This window comes from Brienomyrus brachyistius, chromosome 19 (assembly GCF_023856365.1).
Source record: "Brienomyrus brachyistius isolate T26 chromosome 19, BBRACH_0.4, whole genome shotgun sequence".
Taxonomy (NCBI): domain Eukaryota; kingdom Metazoa; phylum Chordata; class Actinopteri; order Osteoglossiformes; family Mormyridae; genus Brienomyrus; species Brienomyrus brachyistius.
The window spans coordinates 18401249-18418399 of NC_064551.1; the positions used below are offsets into that span (position 1 = coordinate 18401249).

General features: G+C 47.1%; 1 protein-coding gene across 3 annotated transcripts in view; it reads left to right on the plus strand.

Moving 5' to 3' along the window:
* The window catches only part of dpysl5b (dihydropyrimidinase like 5b), a 33080-nt gene extending 16030 nt beyond the window's left edge, over positions 1 to 17050 (plus strand). For all 3 annotated transcript variants that reach the window (XM_048984863.1, XM_048984865.1, XM_048984864.1), the window contains 11 exons: positions 8681 to 8839; positions 9077 to 9256; positions 11474 to 11542; positions 11827 to 11871; positions 11956 to 12031; positions 12434 to 12590; positions 13379 to 13520; positions 13601 to 13743; positions 14239 to 14446; positions 14713 to 14881; positions 15158 to 17050. In XM_048984863.1, the coding sequence (XP_048840820.1) occupies positions 8681 to 8839; positions 9077 to 9256; positions 11474 to 11542; positions 11827 to 11871; positions 11956 to 12031; positions 12434 to 12590; positions 13379 to 13520; positions 13601 to 13743; positions 14239 to 14446; positions 14713 to 14881; positions 15158 to 15243 (1434 nt within the window). In that variant the 3' untranslated portion in view covers positions 15244 to 17050. The remainder of the gene's footprint in view (positions 1 to 8680; positions 8840 to 9076; positions 9257 to 11473; positions 11543 to 11826; positions 11872 to 11955; positions 12032 to 12433; positions 12591 to 13378; positions 13521 to 13600; positions 13744 to 14238; positions 14447 to 14712; positions 14882 to 15157) is intronic.
* Positions 17051 to 17151: the final 101 nt, after the last annotated feature.

The window sequence follows — 17151 nt, forward strand, 5'->3', positions numbered from 1 at the left end:
GGATTTCATTCAGAATCCGAAACAGATTTTAGGTCAGGGAGAGAGAGGTATTAATGCAAAGAGTGCTGTGGATATCCCATAATATTTAATATGCACACAGGTCTTTAATTGTGCTATATACTAAGAGGAGGCAGAAGACTGTGTCCATACTGATATCACAGAAATCAGGTTGAGCTGAAGCTCAGGCCGGACCTCCGGGTCCCCGATTACCAGCCAGCTGCTTTCGCCCCAACAGTTAAATTCTTCCCTGCAGAACAGCTGAGGAGCATGAGAAGCTGATGGGCTGTAATTTAGGCCCCTCCCTCTCTGCTCGTGTATGGCGGCATATGGCCAGTTCTAGCTGACATCCAGATCTATATCTATTCAATCATCAGATATGTTTTTGAGATGGGGGGGGGGGGGGGTTAAGGGTCTTGCTTAAGGGCCAAGCGATGTCATCAGAGACTATCAGAGTTCCAGGTGCTTTACTGTCCATCAAAGATATCTGAACATCTCTTCAATATCCTTCATGTTTATCGACTGAAAAATATTTACTAGCATAGTCTTTTGCGCACATATGATGGATTTTTAAATATTGATCATAATAATAAATAGGGTGAATTTACATAAACGCGGCGCAGACACTGTTAATATATGAAAAATTTCGGTGGAGTGTCTCAGTAAGCCGCTCGGAGAGGGGGGAGCACTGAGCCCCTGGTGTGAACGGCGGCACCCGTCATGACCGTGTCTTTCTGTGCAGCGTCCATTCCGCTAAAAGCTGCGGCCATAAAAATGCATCCTGCTAATCTCCCGTTAAAGTTGCGAGCCGGACCAGCGCAGTGATTGTTTAACAGCCAGGAAGTCGTGGTTTAAGTAGCTGTAATAAAAAGTAAAACTCTGTGGGCCAACATTCTCCTGCCGCTACCCCCTCCAGTTCTCCCAGTCCTCCCAATGCACGGCTGACTGGGATTTAATTAGCCGGGAGTTGGGAGGGGGGCACCCCCACAGACCTCCACTGGACCATGAAATAATGCTGAAGACTCAGGCTTTGGCATGCATGTCCGTGAGCAGCAGTTACATGGAAAATCCCCCGCTCGTCTCTCGGAGAGTCACGTCTGCAGATGGCATTCCAGGGGGACACGCGGGCGGGATGGGGGCGTGCCATCACAAGAGGCGTGAGCAGAGGATCGCTTCAGCAGAGGCATGTTAGGCCGGTACCAGGTCCTCAAGGCCCCCCAGAGGGTCTAAATTTTTGCAGAAATGTGGACTCTGTGGCAGGGAGCTGGGAGGGAGCAAAAACATTGATGGTCTGGGGGTCCCTGAGGACCGGTTTGGGAAATACTAGGCTAGGGTGTGGTGGCGTGTCTCCGGACACGGTGAGCAGAATCGGAAGGGGGCGGGTGGGGGGAGCTTTCCTGTTACAGGACAGATGGTGCACAAAAGGCGGGGCAGTGAAACCAGACACCACCCCCAGATGTGACTGGAAGCACCTTAGATCAATCCTGTCAGCTACAGGCTGTGGCACGAGGACAGAGGTCACAGAGCCTTATTGGATGAGAGCGATGTATGGGCGTGTGCTGCATTCAGGGGAGGGTGCCACTCTTGTCATGAGTGTGTGTGTGTAAAACATGCAGGCAATCAGGCAGAGACCTTCATAAAGCTGTAGCCATCATTTTAGTCCATCTGTGCTTTTTTTGGAATAACCAAAGCGGCTTGGGGTCAGTTTGCAATAATGGGGATTATATACACCCATGAACCCCGGCACCCTCTGTCAGAGCAGGTAAAAGTTCATTTTGAGGATGACATTGGCCCAGGCACACACATTGCTTGTGGTGTTATTAGCATTTCTCAGAAGACTTTCCTGGTTTATTCATTAAGCGCCTCCAGTGACCTCAAGCAACAGACAGCCAGAGTCCACTGTCTCCAACTCCTCAGAGAGCATTCCTCTAAACGAAGACTCATTCCTGCTATGGTGAGGGCCTGCGGCTGCTAGTTTAAGCTACTTCCATCATTTTTCCCACAATCCTCTCGGGGCCTTTGACCACACCCCCTGGCTTTCTCCTTTCAAAGAGGGATACGAACAGCTTATTTACTGCCGCTAAATCCTCAGCGAAGTGGCATTAGACATCAGTGTTGGCTGCTCCGCACTGCCCCAGTAATAAGTCAATCAGATTAATTGGTTGTTTTGCCAGCTCATGCGTTGGTTGCTGAAAGATTAATGGTTTTGAGAGTCCTCGGTAGGTGCTCAGCTGGGGCGTCCCTGCTGCCGGTGAGTCCTGGTTGTATTCGCAGTTTAAGAATCTTAATTGTATAAATGCTGATGGGGGGAGGAGGAGATATTGAGGTAGATCCCCCTGGAGAAAATATAGCTGAGCGAGCATCTTTGTCCTGTTAAAAAAGAGCTTTCCTGAGTGATGATAGACTCTCCAGTTTGCCTCCCTGGACTGGCACGCTCTGAGAGGTGCGTCTGTGATGTCACTCATCCAACACGCAAACTGGGAGCTGACCGCATCGACGATAAACACACAGATCGATCCATTTTTACACGGCTCGCTGTCTTTCTGTCGCTTTCTGTTACGGAGGTAGCAAACACACGGGGACCATGCTGGGTGGCATGCACGCGTTTCCCGTCAGCTGTGTGTGTCAGGCACTTGGGATGGGCTTTGAAATCTAGACCTGTGGTCGGAGCCTGGGTACGTCTGGGTCGACAGTGGTTGTGTGTCATGACCAGTGGTCCATCATGCACGATGCCGGCGCTTGGGCTGACTGTGGTCACTACCCAATATTGCAGCCGTCCTGGAAAATTGGATGCACTGATGCGGAAATTTCAATCCATCTATCCATTTTCCATTCCCGCTTCTGCTATGCAGGGTCACGTGGGTCTGGAGACGATCCCAGAAGCTACGGGTACAAGGCAGGGAACAGCCCAGGATGGGAGTCGATCACAGCAATAACTGATATAATTTTGTCTAGCATCACCGATAACTGATATTGGCTAACTTGTGCCAGTGGTATAGCATGCTACACTGGACCAGTGCTGCAACGTCATGGTACAGTTGTGGAAAGGCGTTAAAGTATTTTTTTTTTGGGATAGTCTTTAGGTCAGCTGTTCAAGCCCAGGTGTGAGGACTCTTTAGCCAAAGAAAGTCAGATGACAGCAGAGGCGAGGAGCCAAAAACTACCCAGCTGGGAGAAAAAAAATCTCTGGAAGTCCAAGGTCAACTGCTAATATTATAGGAAAAGAAAGAGTGGGCTTGCTTGCTAGAAGCAAGGTGTAAACTGTGGTCAAGGTCCATCTGTGAGTGTGTGTTCCACACCAGCCTGTGTAGGGTGACAGATTGAAGGCTGCACCCACGATGTTGCAGTTTGTAAGTCACATCCACGATGTCACCCCTCCACGATGTCACCCCTCCACGATGTCACCCCTCCACGATGTCACCCCTCCATGGGACTGAACCATCCGGACCTGTGGGAAGGAAGGCAGAGAGCCTGGGTGGTCAGAACATGCATTGACACATTAACTGACAAGCAAAGTGGATAAAAATTGACACGCACAGCGGCACCTGCCGCCGTAGTTACGGCGTGTTATTTGTTAAACTGCGGGGAGCTACACTGAAGTAACAGGTCTTTGGTCGAGATTTATGGGAGCTGGTTTCTTGCGAGAGGTAAAATGAAAATGATAATCAAAAATACAATCTCCACTTTGCCATTTAGTCTGTTCGCAAAAATCCTGCCAAAATGAAAATGACTCGTGTACGAGTCAGATGTGACAAATTTAAAATCCTTTTTTCTTTTTTACTTTCCCTTTTGATTTTTCATTTCCTACTTTGCCTTTTCATTTTCAAAGTTCACAACATGCAAATATATGTTAATTGGAGCGGACAGTGGGTGGAGCTGCGGATCCCTGTGCTTTCTCAGTGCAGTTGCTGAGTCCGTTGTCCTCGGGTTCCTTACACATGGTCGCCTATGCCGCCCCAACTAATGGCAAAGCCACACAGGGCCTAAGTTAGTTAGCCATTTGCAGCTTCCGATTCATTCAGCTTCTTATTCGTAGCGTCTTATTTCACGTTATTCCTGGGTTCCTTATGGGGGAGTCACATGCTGCACCGTGAAGTTAAAACACTTTGAAAATACGAAATAAAACATGAATAGATTTTTTTTACTTTAGCACACATATTTATGCAGGTATGCCATTGTAAGGAAACACTAAAAATGTAGTGTGTGTGTACAGAGACACTGGGGGTGGGGATGTAGTGTGTGTGTGTGTGTGTGTGTGTGTGTGTGTGTGTGTGTACAGACACTGGGGGTGGGGAGGTAGTGTGATGGGGCTACTGGCCTATTTATCTGTCAGCCATAGTTAGATGGGGGGCCTGATGGGTGGGCTGGCAGTCGGTGTTGGGAAGGGGTGCACGTTGCCATGGTTACCAGGCACTCATTTCCTTACTCATTTAAGCTCGGTTTGCTGGTGGAATGGCTTCTCCACTGCACAGGCAGTCACTGGTTTGTAGCACCATAGTCTGCTAGTGCCTGCTCAGGAATATTCTGGAAAACTGCCATTGTAGGGTCCTTATTGTCCCTTGGTGAAACGCAGCAGCTTCCTGAGTGGATCACAAGGCCTTGGTGTTGACACACATTTTGTCCATCAAGATAAAAAGAGGCTTTGTGTGGAAAATCTGAACAAATGAACGGCTGTGCTGACAGTGAAAGATGCTGCTTCTCAAGCTGATGTACTATGTGTTATCATTAAAGTGATTAGCATTTGTACAGGCTAAAGGGGTGTTTGATGAGAAGCTAGCAGTGAGGCTGTTAGCATTGGTACAGGCTAAAGGGGTGTTTGATGAGAAGCTAGCAGTGAGGCTGTTAGCATTGGTACAGTGTAAAGGGGTGTTTGATGAGAAGCTAGCAGTGAGGCTGTTAGCATTGGTACGGGCTAAAGGGGTGTTTGATGAGAAGATAGCAGTGAGGTTGTTAGCATTGGTACAGGCTAAAGGGGTGTTTGATGAGAAGCTAGCAGTGAGGCTGTTAGCATTGGTACAGTGTAAAGGGGTGTTTGATGAGAAGCTAGCAGTGAGGCTGTTAGCATTGGTACAGTGTAAAGGGGTGTTTGATGAGAAGCTAGCAGTGAGGCTGTTAGCATTGGTACAGTGTAAAGGGGTGTTTGATGAGAAGCTAGCAGTGAGGTTGTTAGCATTGGTACAGGCTAAAGGGGTGTTTGATGAGAAGCTAGCAGTGAGGCTGTTAGCATTGGTACAGTGTAAAGGGGTGTTTGATGAGAAGCTAGCAGTGAGGCTGTTAGCATTGGTACAGTGTAAAGGGGTGTTTGATGAGAAGCTAGCAGTGAGGCTGTTAGCATTGGTACAGTGTAAAGGGGTGTTTGATGAGAAGCTAGCAGTGAGGCTGTTAGCATTGGTACAGTGTAAAGGGGTGTTTGATGAGAAGCTAGCAGTGAGGCTGTTAGCATTGGTACAGTGTAAAGGGGTGTTTGATGAGAAGCTAGCAGTGAGGCTGTTAGCATTGGTACAGTGTAAAGGGGTGTTTGATGAGAAGCTAGCAGTGAGGCTGTTAGCATTGGTACAGGCTAAAGGGGTGTTTGATGAGAAGCTAGCAGTGAGGCTGTTAGCATTGGTACAGGCAGTATCAACTGATGTTGGAGTCTTGGTCGATATTGCTGACTGATATCTAGACTTTAGCTAGTAACCAAAAGTTAGCAGCACCAGAGTGAAACTGGTAAAATATTGGTGACTATCATCCATTTTCCGTAGTGGAGGACGAGGGATTCCCTCGACTCACTCGCCACTTAGAATCTCGCCACAGTCTCCCAAGTCGGCGCTACTTCCCCGATGCCTCATTGTCTCTGTGTGTAGCAGTCATATCATATAACATTCATGAGATCTTGAAAAGTAAGGACACCGACGTCAGTTTGACTACAGATTTATTAAGTGCAGCCATGTGTAGTAGCTTTCGGGGGTCAGTAAGCACCCCGGCTGCTATCGCTGCGAAGCCAGATTATCAGTCGGCTTTTCATCCATGTTCTGCCGGCTGCTGAGTGGTGAAGTGCCTCCCGCCGCAGCTTGTGGGTTCAGCACATGTGCGCCGCAATCTTACTGCACTCCTTTTAATTTGTTTAAGTTTTTTGAACATTTAGATTTTTTTTTTTTTGCAGATGCTTCTCTCCATAGCGACATACAAGTCCGGCAAATAGCAAATTACAAGGAGGCGACTCGGCATAAGTGCAGCTAGGCTGAGCTTCCAATGAATGCCCAGGTACGAGTGCAAGCAGTATTGGCAGGAGCTATACAGTGTCTTCCAGGGAGCTAATAAGACTATTATTGTAATCAGGGCACCTATGGTGAGCCCTCTGATAGGATGAGGTGATCATGGTTTGGGGGAAAAAAGCTGAGCTTCTCTGTTCACTGCAGAGAAGCACGTGGAGATACGACCCACCCTCACAAAGACGAGTTTGTGCAAAAACACCCTCTGAGACACTGTCATCGGCTGAGATGTCGTCCCTCCAGCTCGGGGAGGGGGGAGGGGACGGGCCAGAGCTCACGCCACTCGCTCAGATTAGGTGACAAAGCCATGAATTATTGATGGTGCGATTGTGTGCAGTGTAACGTTAAGGTGACACCGGCACGGGCTGGACATCAGTGTAAACCAGGAATAGAAACCACAACCCTCAATGGCCCCCGGGGGGGAGCAGGCGGGTCATCAGGGCCCACCTCAGCTGCATCTCTCCTCCTCACATTGCTGCCGGCCTGCCCCATACCCCCCCCCCCCCCCCCCCCACAACATGCAGTGCTAACAGTCTTACTGCATGGTGCTCTGTGTCTCAGCAATGGCCTTTACAGCCATTTCACTGCAGACAACCGTAAACAGCCTCCAGGCCTGTGACCGTCTGGGCATTTCATATGTGCATTTCCCTGCTGCCAGTGTGATGTCACTGTGCCCTTATAGCTCTCTGTTCCCCACAAGCAAAGGTCTGTATATTCACTCCAGCACCGGCCTCAGGAAATGCTCCAGGTCTTTCACATGTTGCTCGTCCTGTTGACTTTAAATGGGTATATGTGCGCTATGGAGCAGAGGCATTAAAATAAAAATAGAGAGTTTTTAAAGGTTAATCTTGGGTGTGATTCAGTGTGCTCCTGAGTAGCATCTTAGGTTTGAGCCGGATGTATTAGAGACTACTGACCCCTGCTGTTGGTTTATCCACTGACTGGGGGGTGAATTTATTGTTCTTTCAGTGACAAAAATGCAGACTAAGACTGAAACAACAGTATTCCTGCAGGTGCTGGGGGCTGCATATAAATGAAGCTTGAAGCTGCCCCCTTCAGGAGACTGAGAGAAAGCGCTGTGACAGCTGGCCGCGAGCCAGTGACCCGTGAGGCTGTCGGTGATGAAACAAAGCATTTCATGTTGCGACGGCAGAATCTAGGACCTCGGAAGGCAGATGTGGGGATCGGTGCCCCCAGGAGCTGTGTGAATCAGAAAAAGATGGCACCTGTTTCTTCTTCAGCTGGGATGCCTCTTTGCTGGTTCCCAGTTGCCATAGAAAGCCCTCTGGGGAAGGGTTGTCATTCTCCACATCTCCATGGATGTTTTGTTCGTGGGGGGCTGGGCTGCTGACATCAGTCACTTCATAGTGAGGGTGAACTTCCTCCTGCCCGGGACCCAGATCCTTGTGACCTTCTGCCCCCGCTCTCTGTGTGGCATTTATGTTAATCCTCGGGGTATTTATACACTGGATCTGACAGAAAAGAGAGCCTGTCTCAGATCTCCACTTGGTGTTTCTTTAAAGCAGGTCAGATGCCTACCAGGTCATGGTCATGTACTACAAATCAGGTGCTTGTGTGTCGGGGTGCTGGGTGTGTTTCGGAGGAGTACGGAAGATGTGGTCCTGCTTTTTGAGCACATCTGACCTGGGTGTTGGGTTTGAAGAGAAGGCTGACAATGAGTGATAGTGGGTCACAGGGAGGTTATGGGGACAGAGAGGTGAGCATGACATATATATATACTTTATTTTTAAACTAGCAAATACAAATGAGAAAATGTTTGCCAAAAAATCTTTAATTAGTCAACTAGAAACATACATAACTCACTGTTCCCCCTCGCATGTATCTTGTTTTAAGTGTTTTTGAGGCATTTTCAGTACGAATGTCTTCCAGGTGATGATACACACGTGGCGAATACGCAAAATGCCCCAGAGTTTTTCTCCCACTGGCAGCAGCGTCACTTACATTGCTCTGCGATCGCAGCCGCTCCTGTATCACAAGCTGCAGCCAGTGCAGCCCAAGCCAGCGACTCCCACTCATTCATTGCTTCTTTCATATTAATTGCGTCGTCTCGCACAATTCCGTGGATTTTCCACTAAACGCTACTTCCACCTCTCAAAACTTCGTTTTTACAGACGCACGGTGTACCTAAGCCAATACTTTTAATATGAAAGATATGGACACTAATAAATATTATGTAATAATAAACATTATGTATCACTGATATTTGTGTATTATATGATTTTATGTGAATCATTTTTTTTAGTTAGAGTTTCTGCGATCTTTCAAAAAGCTGCAAAAATATTCCCCTTTATTTGTCCACTGCCAATTCGCATATAACTGAAACTGCGAATGTCATGCCTCGTGAACGTGAAAGGGTTACGATAGATCTGTCTGCATCTAACGCAGCCCGCATGTTTCTGCACACGCAGGCGGCCTTGGCTGGGGGCACGACCATGGTGATCGGCCACGTCCTGCCAGAGAAGGACGCCTCTCTGCTGGAGGCCTACGAGAAGTGCAGGGCCTTGGCCGACCCCAAGGCCTGCTGCGACTATGCCCTACACGTTGGCGTCACCTGGTGGGGGCCAAAGGTAAGGACATGCGTCATCTGGATTCCCTCATATCCTGGTAACAAACCAGCACAAACGCACAGCAATCCTGCTGCAGATGGGGGTGTGGGAAGCCAGGGCCAGCCTGATGGCGTCTCTCCAGGTATCTTCAGCAAGATGCAAGCATGACACACACATGAGCGATAGTCTGATTTCACTCCTCTCCAACTCCCAAAATGTTCCGCTGGCATTGAGACTAACACCGCAACTCTGTTTTAGGTGCACGCAGAGATGGAGACGCTGGTGCGGGAGAAAGGTGTCAACTCCTTCCAGATGTTCATGTCCTACAAGGACATGCTGATGCTGAGGGACAGCGAGCTGTACCAGGTCTTCCAGACGTGCAAGGACATTGGGGCGGTGGCCCGAGTCCATGCCGAAAACGGAGAGCTGGTGAACGAGGTGAGGACAGAACGCCAGCCTAACCCAGGCTAAGAAAAATGAAAAACGGTATAAAAGTCCATCACAAAAAAGTGCTTTTTAGAAAGCTAATTAAGTTTTTTTTTTTTACCTCATCAGGAGGTTTGCACAACGTCTATTTTTGGCCTCTGGTGTCCTTGGTGGTACGCTGTTCCCAAAAACATTGCACGTGTACACACAAGTACATGCACACTTAAAGGCACGTGCACATGTACGCAGCGTGATGGGCAGGCAGGGAAGAAGAGTAAGCAGGACTGGGAAGATGTGTAAGGAAGGGGGGTGGGGTGTCATGGCCCAGTCCATAGGAGGCGGCGGACACCACCACATAGTTATCCTCTGTGGAACCTTCTGGAAGGATGTGGCTCTTTATTGCCCCCACCTCTGCCCCCCAGTCTGCCCCCTAATGCTGGAGTGGTGGGTTTGTCCCGATGGCAGTCGGCCCCCTGCATCGGGTGTCATCTGTGTGTCGTTCTCAGCACCTCCCCCCAATGCCACAGTTACTCACTGGCGCTGTCCAGTGGCATGGTGCTGATATCTCAGTGCCAGTACTGGGGTGCAGTGCTGTGTGGGCAGCCATCAAATCATACATTACCCACTGAGTCAGATTTCACTGCACTTAATGCCTTTGCCCCCATTTTAACAAACTGGGGCTGGAATGAGGCTTTTTCCCATGGTGCATCTGGCTTTGTCCTCTCCCTAGCCGTACTGCAGGTCTGTCACTTCTGAGCCTATCAGAAACCAAACGGCAGCTGTTTGCCTAGACCCTACAGTAGGCGTGCCCATCTAGGGAAGGCGACCAGGGTTTCTCCCACAGTTCCCAGAGACTACAACATAAATTTCGACAATGTAGTCCAGTTTGGCCCAGATATGCCAGGATGAGGCCCCCCGCCAACGCTGAGCAGCGTTTCTTCCACCTGTGGTCTCTCTCTGGCCACTTCCATGGGCTCCTCAAATGAGATGGATTGTGCCTCTGAAATATGAATCCCAGCCGATGGCTTGGTTTCCGGAATCTCTTGAGCAGCGAGCAAATGTTGGTTTGCATGTGGAACATTTAAATTAAGTGAGGAACGTAGTTTTACACGCACACACACACACACACACAGTATGTGTATCTCGTAAATAGCTGAACTGAAAAGAAGATGAGTTTTCAGAAGCCTCAGTTCTCTGCTCCTTCAGAAATCCGCCAGGATCCACAGTAATGATCTGTTAATGTTTGCCTACAGTCTTTGAAGTGTAACCGATTCAGTTGATGTTTTATGCTGAAGTCACCTGAGTGCCCTCTTGTGGCCACATTTAAAATATACAGGATTCTCTTGTACTGTAGAAACATTTAGGACAGATCCCCTGAAATTCATTTAACGAATCACACAAAAGGAAAAAATCTGAACTGGCCAAACCTCAGAAATCTTTGAGATCAAATGTAAATAAAATGTTACCTTTAGATAATACAAAATACAAACAAATTGACTGTAATTAAACACTACTGGGCTCAGTAGAAGGCTGTGTGTGTGTGTGTTTTATATATATATATATATATATATATATATATATATATATATATATATATATATATATATAATATAGATGAATTGGTGTCCATACGATCTCTATGGAAGCTGCTCTTAGTGTCAGTCTGCTGGCACCTTACTCCACCCTGGCAGGACTCCCAAGCCACGTGCCACCAGCCTCCTCCAGTAAGGAGAAGAGCTTCCTGCTCATCTGCTCATATCGATTCCGAAATTGAATGCTGGGAGATGCTCAGTATAGGGAGGGAAGTAGGCTCAGTGTGGGGGTGGGGGGGGGGTCAGTGTAGAGAGGGGTTTAATAGGGAGGTTAGGGGGGTCAGCTCAATAGGTAGGGGAGGGGTTATTAAGGAGGGGGGTGAACTAAGTTTGTGGGGAGGTCAATTGGGAGGGGGGCATGTAAGCTATCAAAAAATGTGAGCAGATGGCCAAGGGTGTGTACTGTGGTCACATGGCTACACAAAGACAGGCTATGGCAGCTGGTGACGTTCTCTGACTGGTCAGGATAAACTACTACTACAAAGATATGGGTTCTCACTAGCATCAAGGGGGCGGGGCTTCTCACATTCCTGCAGAGTTTCTCTTGATTGCAACATGGCAGTTTTTCTTCAGATCCTTTTGTTGAACAGTGCAGTTGAAAAAACTTATTCGCTGTGACACTGTGTCTGTTTCCCAGGGTGCAAAGGAGGCTCTGGACCTGGGCATTAGCGGTCCAGAGGGCATCGAGATCAGCCGGCCGGAGGAGGTCAGTCAGTCCACTCTCTTTTGGTTTTCTCAAGCAGCCACCAGCCATCGGAATGTCGATGGTTCTGAAGAGGTTGTGTCAGTCCGCCGAGGGCTAGAGCATCCCTGATACTGAGGGGGGTGTAACAGCTGACTGAGGTCTCAGGCCTTTGCATTGCTAGTTGGTCTGGTCAGTTGAAACCACTCCAAACTTTTTACTTCCCTGATGCTGATGCTCATTTGAGGAGTACCTGGGGCACTCTGGGGTCTTTGTTCATCACTGTGGTCTTTAATCTCCACCTACAGCTGGAGGCGGAGGCTACGCACCGAGCCATCACCATTGCCAACAGAGTGAGTCGCATGCTGTGTGTGTGTGTGTGTGTCCGGAAGGGTGTGTGGACTGTGTGTCTGACCAGCAATAACTACCTCTTCCAGGCTCACTGCCCCATCTACCTGGTCAATGTGTCCAGTATGTCAGCGGGGGATGTTGTGGCCACAGCCAAGATGCAGGGTGAGCTCTGTCCCCCTCGCTCTCTGTCCCCCTCGCTGTCCCCCTCACTCTCTGTCCCCCTCGCTCTCTGTCACCCTCTCTGTCTATCTCTCTATCTCTGGCTGTATACTTTTCTCTGCCTTATCATTCTGCTTTTCATTTTTCTTTCCTCTCTCTATTTTTGTATCTCTCTTTTTCTATCTCTCATTTTTCCTCCCTCTCTGTTTATCTGTTTCTCTGATTGTCTTTCTGTGTATCTTTCTCATTCTGTGTCTTAATCTTCTTTCCTCTCTGCTTATCTCCCTCTCTCAATCTGTCTCTCTCTCTCTTTTCTGTCTCTTCTTCTCCTCCTCCCTCTCTGCATACCTCGAGACTGTGTAATACCAGAGGATCCCTGCTGAGCCAGGTGTCCCTTTTACACAGGTAAGGTGGTCCACGCAGAGACGACCACAGCCCATGCGGTCCTCAACGGTCTGCATTACTACCACCAGGACTGGTCACATGCTGCTGCCTATGTCACTGTGCCCCCACTGCGCTTGGACCCCAACACGCCAAACTACCTGATGGGTCTGCTGGGAAAGTAAGTGCCCCCTAGAGGTCGTGCTGTGTCTTACACCCTGTTGTCGACCATCTTGAATGTGTTCTTTTTTGCCTGTGTAAGTCTTTCATGATTTCAGTGTGATTTGTGTGTCATTTTTGTGCAGGCTGGTTGTAATATGACTGTTTGATTCTTGTGTTGCCTATGTGATGCAGTCGATTTATATTCAAAGGTTTTTACTGTTATTGTGTTAGTGGATAAAGTAAACCAAAACAAAAGTACATTATATAGAAAAGTAATCAACATATAAAGATGTGATTTGTGTTTGAATGTTTATGACTGAGTGTGATTAGTTTGAATGTTTATGATTGTGTGTGATTGAGTGAATGTTTATGACTGAGTGTGATTAGTTTGAATGTTTATGATTGTGTGTGATTAATTTGAATGTTTATTACTGAGTGTGATTAGTTTGAATGTTTATGATTGTGTGTGATTGAGTTAATGTTTATAATTGAGCATGTTTTTTTGAATGTTTATTGAATGTGATTTTTGTTTGAATATTTGTGACAGTGCAATTTACATTTGCTTTTAAATGAGTGTGATTTTTGCTTTGTTCATAATTGAGTGATTTTCGTTTGCATGTTTATGATGTAGTGGAAGTTCTGTTTATGATTGAGTGGAATTCTATTCGACTGTTTATAATTGAGTGTGATTTCTATTTGAATGTTTATGACTGGGTGTGATTTCTGCTTGACAGCGATTGATTGTGACTGTGACTCTTTATGACTTTCTGTGAGGCTGTGTAACTGTGACCATGCTCGTGTCCCTAGTGATACTCTGAACGTTGTGGTCTCAGACCACCGTCCCTTCACCACCAAGCAGAAGGCTATGGGCAAAGAGGACTTCACTAAGATTCCACACGGTGTGCCCGGGGTGCAGGATCGGATGAGTGTGGTCTGGGAGCGGGGTGTGGTGAGTGAAGGGGGTGAGGGCTGGCCCAGGAATGCTCTGACGCAGCTGGGCCTTCAATATCTCTGTCTCATCTCCACCAGGTCGGAGGCAAGATGGACGAGAACCGCTTTGTGGCTGTGACAAGCTCTAATGCCGCCAAGATCTACAACCTATACCCCAGGAAGGGCAGGATTATCCCAGGAGCTGATGCTGACGTGGTCGTCTGGGACCCTGACGCAACCAGGTATTTAACACCCCCCAAAGACACACTGACCTGCCTTTAGAAGGTCTCTGGAGTTTACAGTGGAATAATGTGCTATACACATAGTGTACAGCGCTGTTGTATTGCAAACTGCAGCTAAAATAATACAGGGAGATCTCGCCTGACAGCAGTTATTCGTTTCACAAATCCTTATGCAAGTCAAATTTTACGTATGTCGCATGTACCTTCCCATACCATTCAGGAGAGACCTTATAGCAAATAACATATCAGCCAAAAATATATTAGCAATATGTACTAAAAAAAACAGGAAAAGATAAAGTGTAAATTTACTTATGTCATATATATGTCGTCATTTTGCGTCAATGCTTCTGTAAACTCTGTGTATCTCGGATATTTTTTACGTAACTCAGGATTTACTCAAGTTGCTTTTACGTAAGTCAAGAGCTGCCTGTACACACGTAGTTTCCTAAAACAAAACAGTTTTGTAAACCTGCGTGTGTGTGTGTGTGTGACCAGGACTATCTCTGCGAGCACTCAGCTGCAGGGAGGTGACTTCAACCTGTACGAGAGCTTGCGCTGCCACGGCGTGCCCCTGGTCACCATCAGCCGTGGCAGGGTGGTGTGCGAGAATGGCGTCTTCATGTGTGCCGAGGGCTCCGGGAAATTCTACCCCCTCAGGACTTTCCCCGACTTCCTCTACAAGAAGATGATCCAGAGGGAAAAGGTAGAGAAATCCAGTTACCATAATGTCTGATCCCTCTCTGATTTCCTCTCTTTTGATCACACACACACACACACACACACACACACACATATATATATATATATATATATATACATTTTAATGTGACATTTAAAATTTCAGCTCTTCTAATATTTTAAGAGCAAAGCTCATTCACAAACTAAATATACACAGTCTACAGTTTATCCATTATATTTTAACAATCTGACTGTGTGTGTGTGTGTGTGTGTGTGTGTGTGACTTCACAGTGTCAGGTCCTGAAAGCAGTGGACCGTGCTCCGTATATCGGAGATGTTGCCATAGTGCATAACTCTGGGAAAAAGGAGACAGGAGGTCCGGACGCGGACACCCCCACCCGACCCTGTACCCGACATGGGGGCATGAGGGACCTACACGAGTCCAGCTTCAGTCTGTCTGGTAAACAGCTGGAACACACATGGGACACGCGTGTCTGAAGCTCCTCATGCCAAGGGGTGGGACGCAGGGCTGGGACGCAGATATTTAAACTTTGGGAGAGGAATGTTACATTCAGCACGTTTAACGTATTAAGCATGGGGTTGCAGCTGAATTCATATCCACAGGAAGAGTATCAGTTCTCAACATATTAAAATATCAGGAAATCAACAAGTTATCAGTAAATTATCCCAACTTGGAAGTAAAATATTTAAAATAAGTCTGTTCATCCCCTTTCAGGGACCCAGGTGGATGATCACGTTCCAAAGAGGTCTTCAGCCAGGATTCTGGCTCCCCCAGGTGGCCGGTCCAGTGGCATCTGGTAACCACGGAAACAACCACAGCGGGACCAAGCGCAAGACCTGCAGTTCAGTACAGTGCTACTATGATACAACACAAACACATCAGTCTTCAGTAAATTAATGTCCAACCAGAAAAAAACTGCACTGATTTTGTTTTGAAAAAACGCTATAATCTCTGAAACACATTTTATGAAGGAAAGAAAATTGCACCATTTCCTGAGAAGGTTTTACAATGAATTTTAGATTTTACCCACCAATGTGGTCTTAGAGAAAAGGCTCGTTATGAAATTTGACTTTTTCATGGATGCTGCGCATATGTGAATGATAAAACCAGTACAGTTTTTATTGGTTTGGTGTTGACTGGGGTAATTTATCGATACTAGGAACAGACAAAATACATAGATATGTATAGATGTAGGGTAGTCATGATGCGATGTGATTTCTGTTATGGTGTCTTCTTGGGTACATATGAAAAAGTAAACCCTCCGACTTATTTATCTATCATCTGTGAGGAGTTTCAGCCAAGGAACCTGGATCCTCTAATGAAGTCCCTCAAGCCCCTTGCTTTGATGTGAGCATCCAGATTCCTGTTGAGTTGCACGTTGCCGTTCTTTAATATGACCTCCTGTAGTTATACTGCACACCCCTAACCATCGCACTCGCTGTGTCCTTACAGTCTGCTCAGGCACCCGTACTTAACATTGTGTTCATTTTTTGAAGCCCAAGAGAAACAAAATCCAAAGGCTTCATTACATTTTTCTATATACTTTTAGCAGGTCCATTCTGTACTTGTCACCGAGACTTAGTCTGTTATCTGACAAGCACGAACCAGTCCATATACACTTGTAGGGCATGTGGTTTTTGGCAGGATCGGCAGCCATGTTTACAGAGAACACGCTCCCATTTCTCCTTCCCGAAGCAGGTCCATGTCACGTGACTGGGGTGACACCTTCCTTGGACAGCCATCTGTCTTGCTTTGTACATCCTTATATGTGACTTGCCTGTCTTCAGTTGATTTCCCTGTTTCATTTTCTCGGTTTGGGTCATGGACGACAATGCTTTTGCTTTCTGTTGACTGTAAAAGTGATATTTGCGTTTGCATATTTGAGTATTTCATGCAGCTACGCGGCCGTCATGCAGCTACGCGGCCGTCCAGCACTACTTTCTGTCCTCCATATGATCACATATCTTTTCCAAAAAATAGACCAACACAGATGCAGTGACCTGAATCCTTTCAGCAGTTTTAAGTGACGTTAGCAGTGAATCACAGTGTGTTTCCAGATCCTTCGCTTCACATACACGTCCACAGAGACTATATTCCATTGGATGGGCTCTGTGTCTTATGCAGTGTATGGTCTAGGTGCTTACAGTGAGTGTTAGGGTTCAAACTGCCACCAGAATGTTCCAGTACTACAACACCTATGGTCACATGACAGGCCTATTTTTTATTTATTTATTTTTTAAGGGGGGTGGCTGTTCTGTTACCAGGATCTGTTCTGCAGTCAGTGGGGGAAGGTGGATGTGTAACCCACACCTTGTTCTGTTTTCCAAAGCTGACGGCATGTTATTATGAGACCTGCATGAACGGCATGACAACAGAGAGGGCTCCAGGGGAGGGGCAGGAACAGCATAGGCAAGCCGGGGAGCATGATCACTGCGTTACTGAACGCTAACATTTTAGAGAGAAATGGCTTTTAGCCAGGGCTCTGGTCACCTGTCACCTGAAAAGGTTCTCTTCACATATTCCCAGTTTATCCATAACGTGTTATTTAAAGTGCTTTAAGCCTTTGTTATGACTTGTGAGTATCAATAAAGGTGTATATGATCAAAAGGACTGGGAATGCCTCTGTTTGAGGTGGAAGCAGCTTCGCCTCCTATTCACACGGTCTCATTCGGAGGCTTACGTCATGCTTTTTGTCTGACGTCATCTCG